This window comes from Saccopteryx bilineata, chromosome 12, assembly GCF_036850765.1.
Source record: "Saccopteryx bilineata isolate mSacBil1 chromosome 12, mSacBil1_pri_phased_curated, whole genome shotgun sequence".
Taxonomy (NCBI): domain Eukaryota; kingdom Metazoa; phylum Chordata; class Mammalia; order Chiroptera; family Emballonuridae; genus Saccopteryx; species Saccopteryx bilineata.
Genome location: NC_089501.1, coordinates 47,520,079 through 47,536,315, shown reverse-complemented (window position 1 = coordinate 47,536,315; position 16,237 = coordinate 47,520,079). Strand labels below are relative to the sequence as shown.

At 39.2% G+C, this 16,237-nt stretch overlaps 1 protein-coding gene across 7 annotated transcripts in view; it reads right to left on the bottom strand.

Moving 5' to 3' along the window:
• SCAF8 (SR-related CTD associated factor 8) overlaps nt 1-16,237 on the bottom strand; it is a 178,787-nt gene that overhangs the window by 143,061 nt on the left and 19,489 nt on the right. For all 7 annotated transcript variants that reach the window (XR_010727647.1, XM_066247838.1, XM_066247837.1 and 4 more), the window contains one exon: nt 1,421-1,504. Coding sequence is in view for 6 of the 7 variants with exons in the window: in XM_066247838.1 (XP_066103935.1) it covers nt 1,421-1,504 (84 nt within the window). In the remaining variant the exon portion in view is untranslated. The remainder of the gene's footprint in view (nt 1-1,420; nt 1,505-16,237) is intronic.

The window sequence follows — 16,237 nt, the reverse complement described above, 5'->3', positions numbered from 1 at the left end:
CTGTATTTATTCCAACTATTGCAAATTACTTGATTTCTCTTAGACCTTCCAATATCTGAAAAAGTGGAAAAAATGTTAATGGAAATAATGTAAATGCCTTACAGAGTCTTCTAATTAAAAAGTATTCTGCTAAATAAAAATTAAATAAAATCACCAATAACTAATTTTCACAGAACAAAAATGAATAGATGCTTGCACACTCTCAGGATCATGATCATAACATCAGATCGCAATGTAGATAGAATATCACAGATAAAGAAAGCACAAAAGAGTAAACATTCTATATCAAGCCCATTTAATACCCTGAAAGATCACTTCTTTGAAAAATTCTCTGGCTTAAATGTATTCACTTTTGACTGTCTTTATCCCTTCTTTGATTTTCTGCATATAAATACAGGGATAATTACTGTAACGCTGTAAGATATTAACTACATCTAGTGCCTTAAGAAGTTAACTACAGATCTTGGTCTAAAAACTAAGATATGGCTATTAGAACGTTGCAAAATCACCCAATTATATAAATTTTCTCTACTGGCAATTCTCTGGAAATAGGAATTTGTTAAGTCTAATAGTTATTCAACGTCTAGCTGTATTCAAAGACAATTTATGAAAATAATTGGTGCTTCGGGTTATGGCTGATGTTTTTATTCAGGGTAGGAAAACATCACCAACTATCCACGGTTTCTACCTATGTAATTAAAAGGAAGTACTCAGTTTTAACAGCCCTCCTGAAGCAGGAAGTCTTAGCTTTGGGGACAGGAAGGAACCTCTTGGACAGCTGTCTTACATTAAGTTTTAAAAGATCCTTAAAGCCAAGAAATTTGGTGCATATGTAACTTCTCTAGAGCTGGTCCAACCTTTTCCTGAGATTTTCAGAAGTATCCATAGTTAATAATGGTTCAAAACCACGGTATCACAGTGATGGCTAAATTCTATGGTCTCTTCCACAGTTCAAATGTCCCATGTACAATGAGGCACAGTTATTTTCCATAATGGCCCACTTTCAAATCTATAATATAATCACTTAAAAAATCAATCAAATTTTTTATTTAGAAAACTCTTACTAATAGAACATTTTACTAAATTCAAGATTTCAAGATTCTGTAAAGTCAGTGTGCTAAGTAACGTTATACACATTCTCCACATGTGGCTGTATCTAAAATCTTACCTGCCTAAGAAAAGGAAAAAATATGATTGCTTTAAAGTTTATGGAAAAATATGTATCAATGTTAAGTTTTTATCACTGGGTGGGAGAGTCTGTAGTGATCGATTTTCATTTTTGTGTTTTTTCTCCATGAATATGCATTAACTCTATAAAGAGGAAAAACATATCTAATCTATAAAAACTATTCCAACTACAAAATATTAGTGTAGTATTTTCTTTTTAAGAACAAGAACAAGAATAAAATTTAGTACTCACCTTAATAGCTTTGATTGCTGCCTTAGTAATTTGGGTCATTTTCGCTTTAGAAATTGGTGGTTTGTAGTCATTCAGGGAATACAACTGATGAAAATAAAACCAATAAATTTTAAATTCAGCAAAACTAATTGTCTCTATGCAATTGCATGAAATTACCAAACATTTCCAATTTTATATTGTCAATGAAATCAAAGTGCTGCCTTTCTTTTAAAACTCAAGGTCAACATTAGTAACCATCAAGGAAATACAAATTAAAACCACACTGAGGTATCATGTCACACTCGCTTATAGTCAACAAGAAAGAAAATAAGTGTTTGTAAGAATGTGGAGAAACAGAACCGCTGTAACCCTGTTAGTCAGAATGTAAAATGGGGTAGCAGCTTTGAAAAACAGTTTGGCAATTTCTTAAAAGAATAAAACATAGTGATATATAATAGGGCCCAGCAATTCCATTCCCCATTATATATAACAACCAAGAGAGTTGAAAACATGTTCACATAAAAACTCGTACACAAACAGTAACTGCAACATTAGTCATAAAAAACTCATATAAGAAGTGAAAACCACCCAATGCCCATCTACTGATGAAAACTGAACAAAAATGCATTGTAACCATTCAATGAAATACTAGGCATGAAATAGAAGTATACTGATACATGCTACAAAATAGAGAACCCTTAAAAAGACTATGTCATTAAAAATTTTTTTTAAACCAGATGTTATAGAATTCTATTTATATAATATGTCCAGAAAAGAAAAAAGTGGATTGGTGAATATCTTACAATGCAAAGGGGGAGTTGGGGAGAAAATGGACTACTACTAATGAGTACTGCATTTCTTTCTGGGGTAATGAAAATATTCTAAAATGGAATGCAATGATGGTTGTACAACCAAACTAAAAACCACTGATGGAGACACTGTAAATTGGTTCATTATATATTATGTGAATTATATCTCAATAAAGCTGTTTAGAAATCAAGGGATAATAATGTGTAGCAATTATCTCCCCATGGCCAAAAATTTTATTTTTGTTTTGAAATTTCTCATTGTTTAAAGGAAAAACAAAGACAAAGTAGAGAATCAGGAAACAAGACAACTAAGCTTAAATAAAGTGATTAAAATTTGCATTGTACTCAGTGATGCTAAGATTTTAAATGTTACACTGCTTGTACTATGTACAACTCTGGAAACTAAGCTTTGGCATGACAGCACTGCAAACACCTTATACAGATGCTAAACGATGTAAACGAGTGTGTTGGTTAATCAACTAGAAATCTGGGGGTTCTCTAGATAGCTTTTGCTCCAGCACCCCTCATAACCTAGCCATCCACGAATTCTATTAATTTGTACCAAGTTTTCCCCATATCTGTCTCTTCTACTCCTCCACCCATGACAACTGCAGTCCAGATTACCTTCTTCTCTCCTAGAAAGAGCACCTCAATGGAAGTGACACGCCTGCCTACAGAAACTAACCTGATTAGGTGAGTACTACTTACCAACCGCTCTCTCGACACCTTAAGAAGGTCAATGACTTCCTTCTTTGGAGAAACACAAAAACCTACATATACAAGGTCCTGTCTGACCTAACTCCTGCCAACCTTTCCAGTTTCATCTCACACCATGGTTCCCGCTTCAGCCCAGCCCTCTGCTCCACACACAAGGATCTTTTCCAGTTCCCTATACCAGAGCCTTCAGAATGGGTTTGTTCTATTTAGAATACTCCCACCAGGGCTCCCCACTAGCTAACCCATCCTCATCCACCTTAGCTAAAGCATTGCCCAGTGAGGAAAGCCTTCCCTTCCCTCCAAAACCAAATCAAACCTCCTTTCATGCTCTCACTCTACTATATTCACCTTCGAAGCATTCACTGCAGTAAGTTGGCATTGAATTGTTTGACTTTTAATACCTGGATATTATGTAATAAAAGACAAAGGATGTAAGTTCCTTAATGCCGTTAGGTAATAAGAGGTTAACTGTACACCAAGAGCTGTCTAAGCTGAAATCAATCCTGGCAGAAGTACAAACATCCTTCCCTTTAAGTTCCCATAAAGGTGACCCCTCCCCCCATTGATGATAACGCCCAACCAGGGTTAGGATCTCAGATCCTTTAAGAAACTACCTTTGTCAAACTCACAGGGAACTTGAATATAATTTTAGCCTCAATTCCTACCCCTATGCCAGTCAACTCACCAAGTGCAAAATAAATAACATCAGCATAATCTCTAGTGCTTATAACAAGTCATGTAAAGCAAAGAATCTCTCAGCAGGCCCCAGCCCATCTAAGATCCACTACTGCCCTCTCCTACTAGAGAATAAGCTCTAACAATGAAACCTTGACTCTGTAGATTCTTTCCTTTGCTCCCAACTGTGTCCTCTGTGTACAGTAGAGAATGATATCTACTACATCTAACGTCTCCTGCAGTAGATATTTATTAAGGATAAATCAGGCCCTGGCCGGTTGGCTCAGCGGTAGAGCGTCGGCCTGGCGTGCAGGGGACCCGGGTTCGATTCCTGGCCAGGGCACATAGGAGAAGCGCCCATTTGCTTCTCCACCCCCGCCCCCTCCTTCCTCTCTGTCTCTCTCTTCCCCTCCCGCAGCCAAGGCTCCATTGGAGCCAGGATGGCCCGGGCGCTGGGGATGGCTCCTTGGCCTCTGCCCCAGCGCTAGAGTGGCTCTGGTCGCGGCAGAGCGACGCCCCGGAGGGGCAGAGCATCGCCCCCTGGTGGGCAGAGCATCGCCCCTGGTGGGCGTGCCGGGTGTATCCCGGTCGGGCGCATGCGGGAGTCTGTCTGACAGTCTCACTCCGTTTCCAGCTTCAGAAAAATACAAAAAAAAAAAAAAAAAAGAATAAATCAAAATGAACAACTACTTACAAGACACAGAACTGCATAAGCTTTAAAGAAGACCTGGATCTGAATTCCAACTAAGTCATCCTATTATAAGTTGTTCAACCTCTGAAGCTTAGTTTTCTCATTTACAAAATAAAAACAATACTCATTTCACAGAACCATTGCACATAAACAATTTAGAGCACATAAAGTAGCTCAACAGGGTTAGCCATTATTAAAATTAAAATCCTTCTCCTTGGTAGGTAGCCTCCATTTAAATAAATAATATTAAAGGATCCATCAAACATTTCTTCACTCAGCTACTTGATGGTCCTTTCTGTAAGTAATTTACATTACTAGGGCAATGAAGATTATCAGCCTGACCAGGCGGTGGCGCAGTGGATAGAGCAAGGACTAGGATACGGAGGACCCAGATTCCAGACCCCGAGGTCGCCAGCTTGAGCGCGGGCTCATCTGGTTTGAGCAAAAGCTCACCAGCTTGGACCCAAGGTTGCTGGCTCAAGCAAGGAGTTTACTTGGTCTGCTGTAGCCCCACGGTCAAGGCACAGGAGAAAGCAATCAATGAACAACTAAGGTGTCGCAATGCGCAACGAAAAACTATTGATTGATGCTTCTCATCTCTCCATTCCTGTCTGTCCTTCTATCCCTCTCTCTGACTCTCTCTATCTCGGGGGGGGGGGGGGGGGAGATGTATCAAGTTCTCCCTATGGTTGACAACACAGTATTTTTCATTTTCTGTGGTAAGCCCTGAAGTTTCAATCAAGCATTAGTACCTACTTTAGCAGACCAAAGCTGTGCTTGCTTTTGTTTTAGGGGGAGAAGGACGGGCAAAAATGGGGGGTTCTGGGGGAAGATGAGGTAAAGGGAAATGTAATTTAAACTTGTCAAACATTTTCAACAGTCAGAAAAGTCAGCTCTCATCTGAGAACACCTTTCTAATATGCATTTACTGCAGAAACGCAAAGTGCTCCTCAAAAAAATACTGAGTAATTTAGTACTTTTCAAAGGATCTCTTAATACATATGCCTTCCAACTATTTCTCTAGAGTCTCTAAAATCTCATTTGTTTATTAAAGCAAATCATCAGGAAACAGGCATACATCATTTCATCTAATTCCTCACCAAATGCCTATACTAACATATAATATTAAGTTCTTAACATAAAGATTAATAAAAATTTCCCCTCTAGAACATTTTCTTTTACCAACTTCTTAAATAAATATCTCTACTGAAAAAGTTTCTTATGTAAGAATTGACAAAATATAATACATTTTGCTTGAATTCAAAAACAGAACAACTCAGCTAATTTCCATGTGCTTATTTTTTATTAAAAAGGGTGATTTAACATGTTCCCCCTTCTCGGGCACTGGCTTCTAGGGATCTAACTGATGTTACTAGTATGAACATAGGTCTCCAGTCTCTATTAACATCTGCTTCTCTGCTACAGTTAACCAGTTTTGTTATATACAAAAATAAATCTATTTTCAACTGTGATTCAGTTGGCTAAGATGCTTCGAAGTTCTTTTTGAAGTAGGTAGAGTATAAATTTATACATTTAATGAACTAGTGTGAACCCAGCACATGAAATCAGACAGCTTATCATCATCGTTTTCCTATATTCCCATCCCCCAATTTAAATGTTTATGTATTCCACCACTGCTCAACCCTCAGCATCAAACTCAATCATCAGGGACCTCTATCAGAGACTATCTGCAGAGGGGGGAGGGGGAAGGGGGAGGGGGAGGGGGAGGGGGAGGGGGAGAAGGAGATAGAGAGATAAATGATGGCAGATGGAGCCCTGGGTGGTGAACACACAATACAATGTACAGATGATGTGTTACAGAATTGTGCACCTAAAACCTGTATAATTCTGTTAACTACATTTCCCCCAATAAAGTTAATAAAAAGGGAAAAAAGGCTATTTGTTGAGAATTTTTATGTCACTATAACATTATTTTAGAAAAAGACTACAGTAATAAAAAGTGCTTCTAGACCATTCGAATAATTTTAAAGGTGTCTATAATTCAGTGTACAGAGGGTCCTCGGGTTACGACACTCTCGACATACGTTTTGAGTTTACAACAGTCACTCCCATAAAAACTTTAAAAAATTGAGACATGAGGGTTTCAGCTTATGCCACTCAAGTCATACTAGTGGACTACGTGGGCGACTATGTGAGCCTTGCTATACTATAGGCAGATTTTGAAAGGGAAGTCATCAACCTTCCAGACTAGCCTAGAAGAATTCTTTCTTCTTCTTTTTTTTGTATTTTTCTGAAGCTGGAAACGGGGAGAGACAGTCAGACAGACTCCCGCATGCGCCCGACTGGGATCCACCCGGGACCACCCACCAGGGGCAACGCTCTGCCCACCAGGGGGCGATGTTCTGCCCCTCCGGGGCGTCGCTCTGCCACAACCAGAGCCACTCTAGCGCCTGGGGCAGAGGCCAAGGAGCCATCCCCAGCGCCCGGGCCATCTTTGCTCCAATGGAGCCTCAGCTGCAGGAGGGGAAGAGAGAGACAGAGAGGAAGGGGGGGGGGGGGGGGTGGAGAAGCAAATGGGCGCTTCTCCTATGTGCCCTGGCCGGGAATCGAACCCGGGTCCCCCGCATGCCAGGCCGATGCTCTACTGCTGATCCAACCGGCCAGGGCCTAGAAGAATTCTTTAAGAAGGTACAGAGGCCTGCAACAACAGATCCTGTACCCTCCACATCAGCTGCTTCTCAAGATGAAACACCTGTAGTACAGGTAGAACCATCTCCAGCGTCTCCTGCATGTTCCTTAGGCAACCCTGATGCACCTGACCCAACATCTGCAGCACCTTCTGCAGGTTCTCCTGCCTCTGCAGCTTCCTCCTCCCGATAGGTCACTCACCCCTATCTTGCATGGCCCTTCCAGTGTGCAAGCCAACCACAGGAATAAAGGTAAGAAATTTTTTTCACTCAATTTTTTGTCATTTTTTTGTTACTACAGTTCAGTGTACAGTACAGTATATTTATGGTCTTTTTTTCTGTGGCTTAGTTGTGTTTTTATATTCTAGATTATGTGTTAGAATAGGTAATTGGCTTAGGCTAGGGTGTGTTTTGACTTATACTAAAATTCGAGTTAAATCACCGTCGTAGGAACGGAACTGTGTGGTAACCCAAGGACCCCCTGTATATGAAGACACTATATTTAATCTTTAGATTTGCTGAACATGACACAATGCCTGACAGCCAGTGTTCATTAATAAACGTTTTCTGTCCAACTAAAAACTTATTAACACTGCTGTGACACGGCCATTAGCAAGTGCCACGCTTCATTCCAAAACTCATTCTAATCAAATATATCAACCTGCCACCAAAAATTGGGAAGTTAATTCTCTCTGTATTCTAAAAATCAGACCTGGGATGGAAAACATACCAGGGTTTCACACTAAAAAATGTTGAAGAATACAAGTCGATTCTGGGACCTTTCTCTGCCTGATGCTTCTCTTTTGTTTTTGTTTTTTTTTGTTTTTTTTGCATTTTTCTGAAGCTGGAAACAGGGAGAGACAGTCAGACAGACTCCCGCATGCGCCCGACCGGGATCCACCCGGCACGCCCACCAAGGGGCGATGCTCTGCCCACCAGGGGGCGATGCTCTGCCCATCCTGGGCGTCGCCATGTTGCGACCCTCCTGGGTGTCGCCATGTTGCGACCAGAGCCACTCTAGTGCCTGGGGCAGAGGCCACAGAGCCATCCCCAGCGCCCGGGCCATCTTTGCTCCAGTGGAGCCTTGGCTGCGGGAGGGGAAGAGAGAGACAGAGAGGAAGGCGCGGCGGAGGGGTGGAGAAGCAAATGGGTGCTTCTCCTATGTGCCCTGGCCGGGAATCGAACCCGGGTCCTCCGCACGCTAGGCCGACGCTCTACCGCTGAGCAAACCGGCCAGGGCCGATGCTTCTCTTTTCTATGCTGGAGTCAGAAGACCAAGGCTGCTTGCTCTCGAGGCTTGGGCTCCCTGCATACCCAGTTTCCTCATATAAAGGTTGTAATCTCAACATCTATTTCTTGGGCTAACTCCCCGCTGCATTTTTCCAAAGTTTAAAGTGGCTGCTGATCCTGCTAGTTTGTTCCATCAAATTATTTCCTCAGTTAAGATCACTTTTAACTCTCTAGGGCAGTGGTCCCCAACCCCCGGGCCGCGGACTGGTACCGGTCCGTGGGCCATTTGGTACCAGTCCGCAGAGAAAGAATAAATAACTTACATTATTTCTGTTTTATTTATATTTAAATCTGAACGATGTTTTATTTTTAAAAAATGACCAGATTCCCTTTGTTACATCCATCTAAGACTCACTCTTGACACTTGTCTTGTAAGTTCGATAATTATATTTAAAAATATCACAGTTTTTACGCCGGTTGCATAATTTTATTTTGTGCATTTACAGTCCCACCCTAAAGGCCGGTCTGTGAAAATATTTTCTGACATTAAACCAGTCCGTGGCCCAAAAAAGGTTGGAGACCACTGCTCTAGGGCACTGATGCCTGCTGTGTCTATCTCTTCCCAAATCTGCTTCCCAAATCCAACCTTTCCCCCCTCACGTGCTATACTCTAAAGCTACCGAATATGGTATGAACTCTACTTAGACAAACTCTATCCACCTGACTCCAGTGACTGAAATCAAGTCCCAGTCTCGACCTGCCCCTTCCTTTGGCTACTCAAGACTTACCAACTTAAAGGAAAAATAGTAAACAATAGCTTGGGTTTTCAATGTAATTAATTCATTTTTTGTTTCAACTCCCCTCAGGTACATTGAAAAGTGTTCTTTGAACTAATAACCTTTAAAATTTCTGTATCACTTATAGGTACCACATCAAATGCATATTTTTAGATCTGAAAACAACTTGTTCAAATCAAATCAAGGTTTCAGGAATCTTTTACCTAAACTGAGATACCTCTGATGCTGGTGGCTACTCCAACAACGACATAAACCTTTCTTTGTTTCCCCTTCTTTTTCCAAGAGAGGAGGGGAGAGGGCGAGACAGACTCCCACATGCGTCCTGACCGAGATCCACTCGGTATCACCCGTCTGGGTCCAATGGTCTGGCCATCTGGTGCCATTCTCCCAATCAAACTATACTTAGTGCCTGAGGTGGAGGCTCAAGGGAGCCATCCTCAGCGCTTGGGGTCAGCATGCTCAAACCAGTTGAGCCATGGCTGTGGGTGTGTGGGGAGAAAGAGAGAGAGACAGAGAGGCAGAAGGGGGACGAGTGGAGAGGCAGATGGTCATTTCTTCTGCATGCCCTGATCGGAAATCAAACCCAGGACACCCATACACCAGGCCAACTCTCTACCAGTGAGCCAAATGGCCAGGGCCCAAAAAAACTTTTACTTCCAATAAAGATCTATAAAGTTGCTAATTGCTGACTAGGCCATGGTCAGCAGTGAACATTTTAGGATTTGAAAGCCGCATGATCTTCGTCAGACTACAGCTCTCCCACCATAGCAAGAAAGCAGCCACAGACAATCTGTATATAAACGGTCAGGCTATATTCCAAAAATACTTTAGAAAAGTAGGCCAACCCAAGAATTTAGGCAGTGCTTCTCAATTTTACAAATGTGCACTATTTTGGGGGCATAAACAGTGCAATCCCTCCCTGGAAAGCTTGTTCATGCCCTCCCTCCTTTACACACTGAGTGAGGCTCATTACCTCAAGCTTAACAAAACGTTGTACTCTACTGCTTGTTACTGCAACCAACTCTTCAGTTAAAAGATCAGTGCCTTTCCCATCTTGAGCACTATTAAAGAAATAACATTATCACCTCGGAAAAGCTCAACAAAGAACTTACTATCTGACATACTCCAAACAACCATTAAATTTGAGTAAAATCTTGCTCATTTACAAACTAAGCTTAGCCTTCAAAGTTGTTGAGTCTATGACCAATAGAATTAGCCTTAAATGTGAATCTAAAATAATTAAAACAGTAATCAAGCCAACCCATTTTTTTTCAACAATGGTCTTTTAGGGACTTGAGATACTAGGTAGGATCCCTCAAGTCTCCAAAGAAATCAGAAAACTAGAAATCACAAAAGTTCCTGGAACCAATAGAATCTTGACACTTTCAATTCAAGAGAGCATGCTGACCACAGACATTGTCTTTTCTTCTTCCTAAATAGGAGGACAATAAAGAAATAAACATTTCACATGGTATAACTTACAATAAAAAGCAGACTGGGGAGGGGAGTAGAATCAGAAGACAAGATGTCACAAATTCCTCGGAAATGGAAATGTGGTAAGGACTGCTAACTGATGAAACAAGGAATACGCAAACCACAGTACACACAGAAGACGTAACCAAAGAGGAAAAGAATTGGTCCTGCAGAATTCCAGATGCCCAGCACTCAAAATCAAAGTATTACAGAAGACATGATCAGCACAAGTGAACCAATGCTTTATATCTTATTACAAAAAGTCAATTTAATAAATAATGTCTAAAATTGACCATTCAAGAAATAATAGTATAAAAATACTGCTTAGTAACAAGATAATCATAAGAAGAACTATTGTTATGGACTAAAACAGTGTTTTCTTTAGGGGATCTAGCATAGGGTGGGAAGGAAGACCTTTCTCAATAAAGTATTAAAAAAATTTTTACATGCATATGTTACCTTGAAAGATACATATTTTTAAATTTTTAATTTTTAATTTATTGTGTTGACATGGTTTTAGGAGTCCCACTCAAAATAACACCCTCTACCTCATGCATTGTGCATAATAATTATATTTAATACAATTTTGTTCTAACTCCACTTGCCAACAGGGCCCTCCACAGTATCTCTCTCTCCCACAAAATTCTTATGTTTGGAAGTTCTGACCACTAATGTGGCTATATTTGGAAATAGGGTCTTTATGGAGGTAATTAAGGTTAAATGACGTCAGGAGAGCTGGAGCCTTGAACCCATAGAATGAATGCCTTTATAAGAGACACCAAAAAACTAGCGCTCTCACTGACATGTGGACACATTCCAGATGGGCACATGGCTACTATGACCTGAGAGGCTAAGAACTGAGAGCAACCCCCAGCCACAGCCAGCAAACTAAACAAAGACCTGCAACAGCAAGAACTATATTCAGCAAACAGCCTGAATGAGTTAGGTAGAAAGAGGAACCCAGGTTTCAAGTGAGAGTACTACCCAAGTTACACCGTGCTGCCTGGTGAACCACAAGCAGAGGACCACCAGCTCTAACCGGTGCCTGGTTCCTGACCCACCAGCTAACCAGTGCCTGGATCCGGACCCACAGAAATGCTGAAATAAATACAGTACATGATATTTTAAGCCATAAGCTAAGCTTGTGGCAATGTATTACACAGCAACAGAAAACATGGTAGAACAGAGCTGTGACTCGACTGATTTTTCACTTTCTAACCTGGTTATATATATTTTTAAACTATCACAAGTATTTTTAATGAAAACTTTTATAATTCAAAGTAGAAATTAAATTTTAAATAAAACATTTCTCTTTTTTGTAAATAAGTAAAAAATAAAAATTCAGTATTTTACATAATGGAATAATAAATCAGACTTGTTTCACAGATAGAGTAATTTTAAAGAACATATATTTAACTGAAAATATATAAAAAACACTTATTCATAAATATATACAGACAGCCCTATGTTCATTACATTAGTCACAATAGCCAAAACATGGAAATGACCTACATGTCCATCCACTGACTGTTGGATAGTGTATCTATTCAATGGAATACTATTTGGTCATAAAAAAGAAAAAATGCTGCCATTTGCAATAAAATAGACTGATCTTGAGAGTACTATGCTAAGTGAAATAAATCATACAGAAAAGGACAAAAACTGTATGATTTCACTCTTATATGGAATATCAAACAAAAAGTAACAAATGACTAGTAAACAAAAACTCAGACAACAATGGTGCTTACCAGAGATGAAGGGAGTGAGGGGGGGAGGGAAAAGGGGTTAAATAGATGGCAATACATAGATGGTGAACACACAACACAGTATGCAATATAAAAGTATGCTGTGCTAAAAGTAATGTTATTAACCAGTGTTACCCTAATAAATTTAACTTTCATTTTTCTTTGAGAGACAGACAAGAAGGGAGAGAGATGAGAAGCATCAACTCATAGTTGTGTCACTTTAGTTGTTTACTGACTGTTTCTCATGCATGCCTTGAACTGGGGGGCTTAAGCCAAGCCAGTTAACCCTTTGCTCAAGCCGGTGACTTTGGGCTCAAGACAGCTACCTTGGGATCATGTTGATGATCCCAAGCTGGTAAGCCCACACTTAAGCCAGATGAGCCCGAGCTCAAGCTGGCGACCTCAGGGTTTCGAACCTGGAACCTTAGCATCCCAGGTCTATGCTCTATCCACTTTGTCATCACCAGTCAGGCAAGTAATTTTAACTTTTGGAAAAGGGCATATTGTTCATCAAATATAATACCTGAGAACTATTCATCTTATTACAAATTTTACTTTAACAATTCAAAACCCAGGTATTCTCTATATCCAAAATTTCTCGTTCCTTAATAATTAAATTCTCCTTTCCCTCATAGTACCATTTTCCATATTACTTTTGGTATGAGATGCAATAAAAAATATTAGACAATATAAGCATGTATATAACAAAGTAACAAAATATAAGCATTGTACGTAACAAAGTAACATACAAAATGAGATGCCCTTGATATAATGTGTAATCAGAAAATAACATTAGAATGAACTGTTTAGAAAAGTACACTCTAAAACAATCTGATCAACAATGATTCTTCCCTAAGATTTTAAAAGTAAAGTCCTTTGTAAAAAAATGTCTGAAATAAAACTAAAAATTAAGTGTGGGTTAATTTCTACTGAGGTAGCAGTAGCAGTATTCTTCAGCAATCAGAATTTTTTAAAGAGCGATGGCCAAAAGGCTATGTTACAGATGCCCTGCAAGGACCCCCAGCCCCGCCCCGATCAGGCTTTAACACAGGCACAGCTCCCAATTTATACTAAGTAATGGACTGTGTTAGTATGAAAGCTTCCGAACAAAGTTCCAAATGCATCTTTGAAAAACAAAATCAAACAAACAAAAAACAGACCATAAATAATTGCAAACACCAGAGCACATAAAATCTGAAACTTTATAATACCTAAAAATCAGTGAATGAACATAAAAATAATTGTTTCTTGAAAAAACCTTATTACTTTTTTCCTAATTATAAAAGTATTTTAGTAAAAAAATTTTGGAAAATAAAATAAAGCACAAATAACAGAAAATGCCATCCTCTGTAATCTAACATGTCATCACTCATCCCAAATACACTCATTAGTGCTGGGTTCCACGGATCCAACCAAACAGGCAGCCAAGGTCTGACCTCATGGAACGGGTGGCATGGGTGCTTCTGGAGACACAGGATACTTTAATAAACAAATAGTTTGCAGAGTGTGTAGTTAAATACACAGTGAAGATAATAAACAATGTTATGTGGTGATGAGTATGCAAAATTGTAAATCTTTCTCAGAATTGATGTTTATTTTCTTAAAATTAGAAAGCTGAAGTAAGAAAACATCTATATGTCTACAAAGCTCAAATGTATATACCAAGCTCTGAGGGAGGAAAAAGAAATCCTCTAGTAAAAAAAAAAAAGGAAATAAGGCCAGAAGTTGAAACATATAAGTGCTAACAAGATTATGACAAATATATATGTTTATGTGCTTTATGACCAATTATCCTTTCCTGTGGGCTATAAGCATTTTCACATACTTAACTGTTTCTATTATTAAGCAGAATATCCTATTTCTCAAGCATGGCAGGTGGCTACAGTTAATGTCACAGTTTTTAATACCATTTTTAAAAAGCTATTTATTTTAGAATCTAATAGTTTAAAACTATGTTAAATAATAAAACAAACAAAATAAACTATCCCCACCAAAAATAAACATTAAAAAACCCTAAAATTTAGGCCACAAAGACTTATTTGTATTGTCATTTAATTCGATGCACAATTTACATCTTCTCTAAACCCATGGAATAAAGAAGGTTAAAAAATACTCTAAAACAAGTACATAGGAGTTACAGTGAGCCAAGATGAAGTCAGCCAACTAACAGCATCTCTCTCCCACTGATTACAAATGCCAGTCCACAAAAAAGCAACTACCTGAGGAGTCTAAAAAACAGCAAGCCTACTGGAGACTACGGTCAAGCTTGAATAATGACCAGTGACAGCGGGGGAGGGCGCTGTATGTGGGTAGAGGTGAACTTCACAGCTTTTTGGGGTCCTCTATTCTCTCTGAGCTTTGATCACAGGGCTGGCAGAATCAAACAGTTTGGCCCACACTAGACGCAAAACCACGAAGGGAAATCCGCTTTGTCTCTAGCCAAAAGCAGTCCTCCATGCTGTGGGGGAGGGGACTCTCCTTCAGTCCCCACTCTCCCTTCTCTCCTCTGGCTCTTCTAAGCATTGGGGGAGCCACTGTGGCCACACCTATTATCCAAAAATACAGTGAGGAGTCTGCATTTTCTCTCTCTTCTCTCTTGCCACTTCACTCTGAAGGCTAGCCCTGGGAAGAAACCAGACTTGTTGGCCAGAGGAACAGGGAAAAGGAGGCCGTGGGCCCTGGACCCAGTATGAGAAAACCCATAGAGCTGAGGAAGATGATTACCTAATTCTGTGTACGAACTAACTGAAGTCCTGGACACCGCTCGGGACCACTGCCTTCACGAAACAGACATAAAGAAGCCCAGCCTAGGCTCTGACAGCCAAAACCTGGGGAAGCCCAGTGTCTGAAGACTAATTCCTGCATGGCACACGTGCCAGGCACACCTAAATAGCACAATAAATGCTCTGAAATGGAAGTGACATTGGACCCACCACAAAAAGGTGAGACAGAACTTGCATCCTGAATCTTACCAAGTTGAATGCCTCCTAAACAAACATCAACATTCTTCAGAGGACTTAATGAAGTCCTACAATACTAAAAATGTTCGGTATACAAGCCAAACTTACTTCACACAAACACAGACACACAACACACAGTCCACTGCTCAAAGGAAAAGACGACAGAAACCAACCCAAGAAAGACACTGATGCTGGAATTACCAGTCAGACGTTCAAGTTACAATCACCTCAGTAAGGTCAAGGAGAAAAACTCTTGAAATAAATGCAAAGAAGTTTTCAGCAGGGAAAGAGAAACTACAGGAAAAAAAAGAAAATTTTAGAACAAAAAAATTACAATACCTGAAAGAAAAATATAGCATATTGCTAAACAGAGGAAGTATAAAACTTTCACTAATGACTACATATTTTAAGTAACTGGCCATAATCACAGTTATTTTATATAACATTTCATATAACAGTTTAAAAAAGAAAAGTCCAGGAAGACAAATTTTTTTAATGTATACTAAGAGATAGAAAAGTTATCCTGATACACACATTATTAATGTACAAATAAGAAAATGTCTAACATGTTATATGACAAATACAAAATATCTGCAATAATTACAACTTTATATACGTAACAATTAAATGCAAAAATACCAGGAAAAATGTTCAGAAAAATGTTACAACTGCAATAATTTATTAGACACAATTTCCTTAAAATTAAAAAGAACAAAAGTCTACCACCCATTTCTTTTTCTATTTCATGCTATTCTTTCCACCTAGAACGGTCTTCTACTTTTCTTCAAACCATAATTTAACTAACCAACTAGATAAAAATTTTCTCAAGGTAATTGTAACCCAATTAAAATAAAACAGAACAAAATAGAAAATAATAAAGTACGCTAATCTTGGGTGAAACTTTTCTTTTTGCTATTTCTACATATGTGACTACCGGCTCATGACAAAAACTATTCTTATTGTGGGTTGTGGTTAAAAAAAAAATCTTGAGAGTTTCTGCTCTAATTCATAAGTAGAAAGTAATACTAAAATTAATTACAAGGAGAAAACATAATTAAATCTCTCTGGATAATTTTGCTTGCCAAAGGCTGAG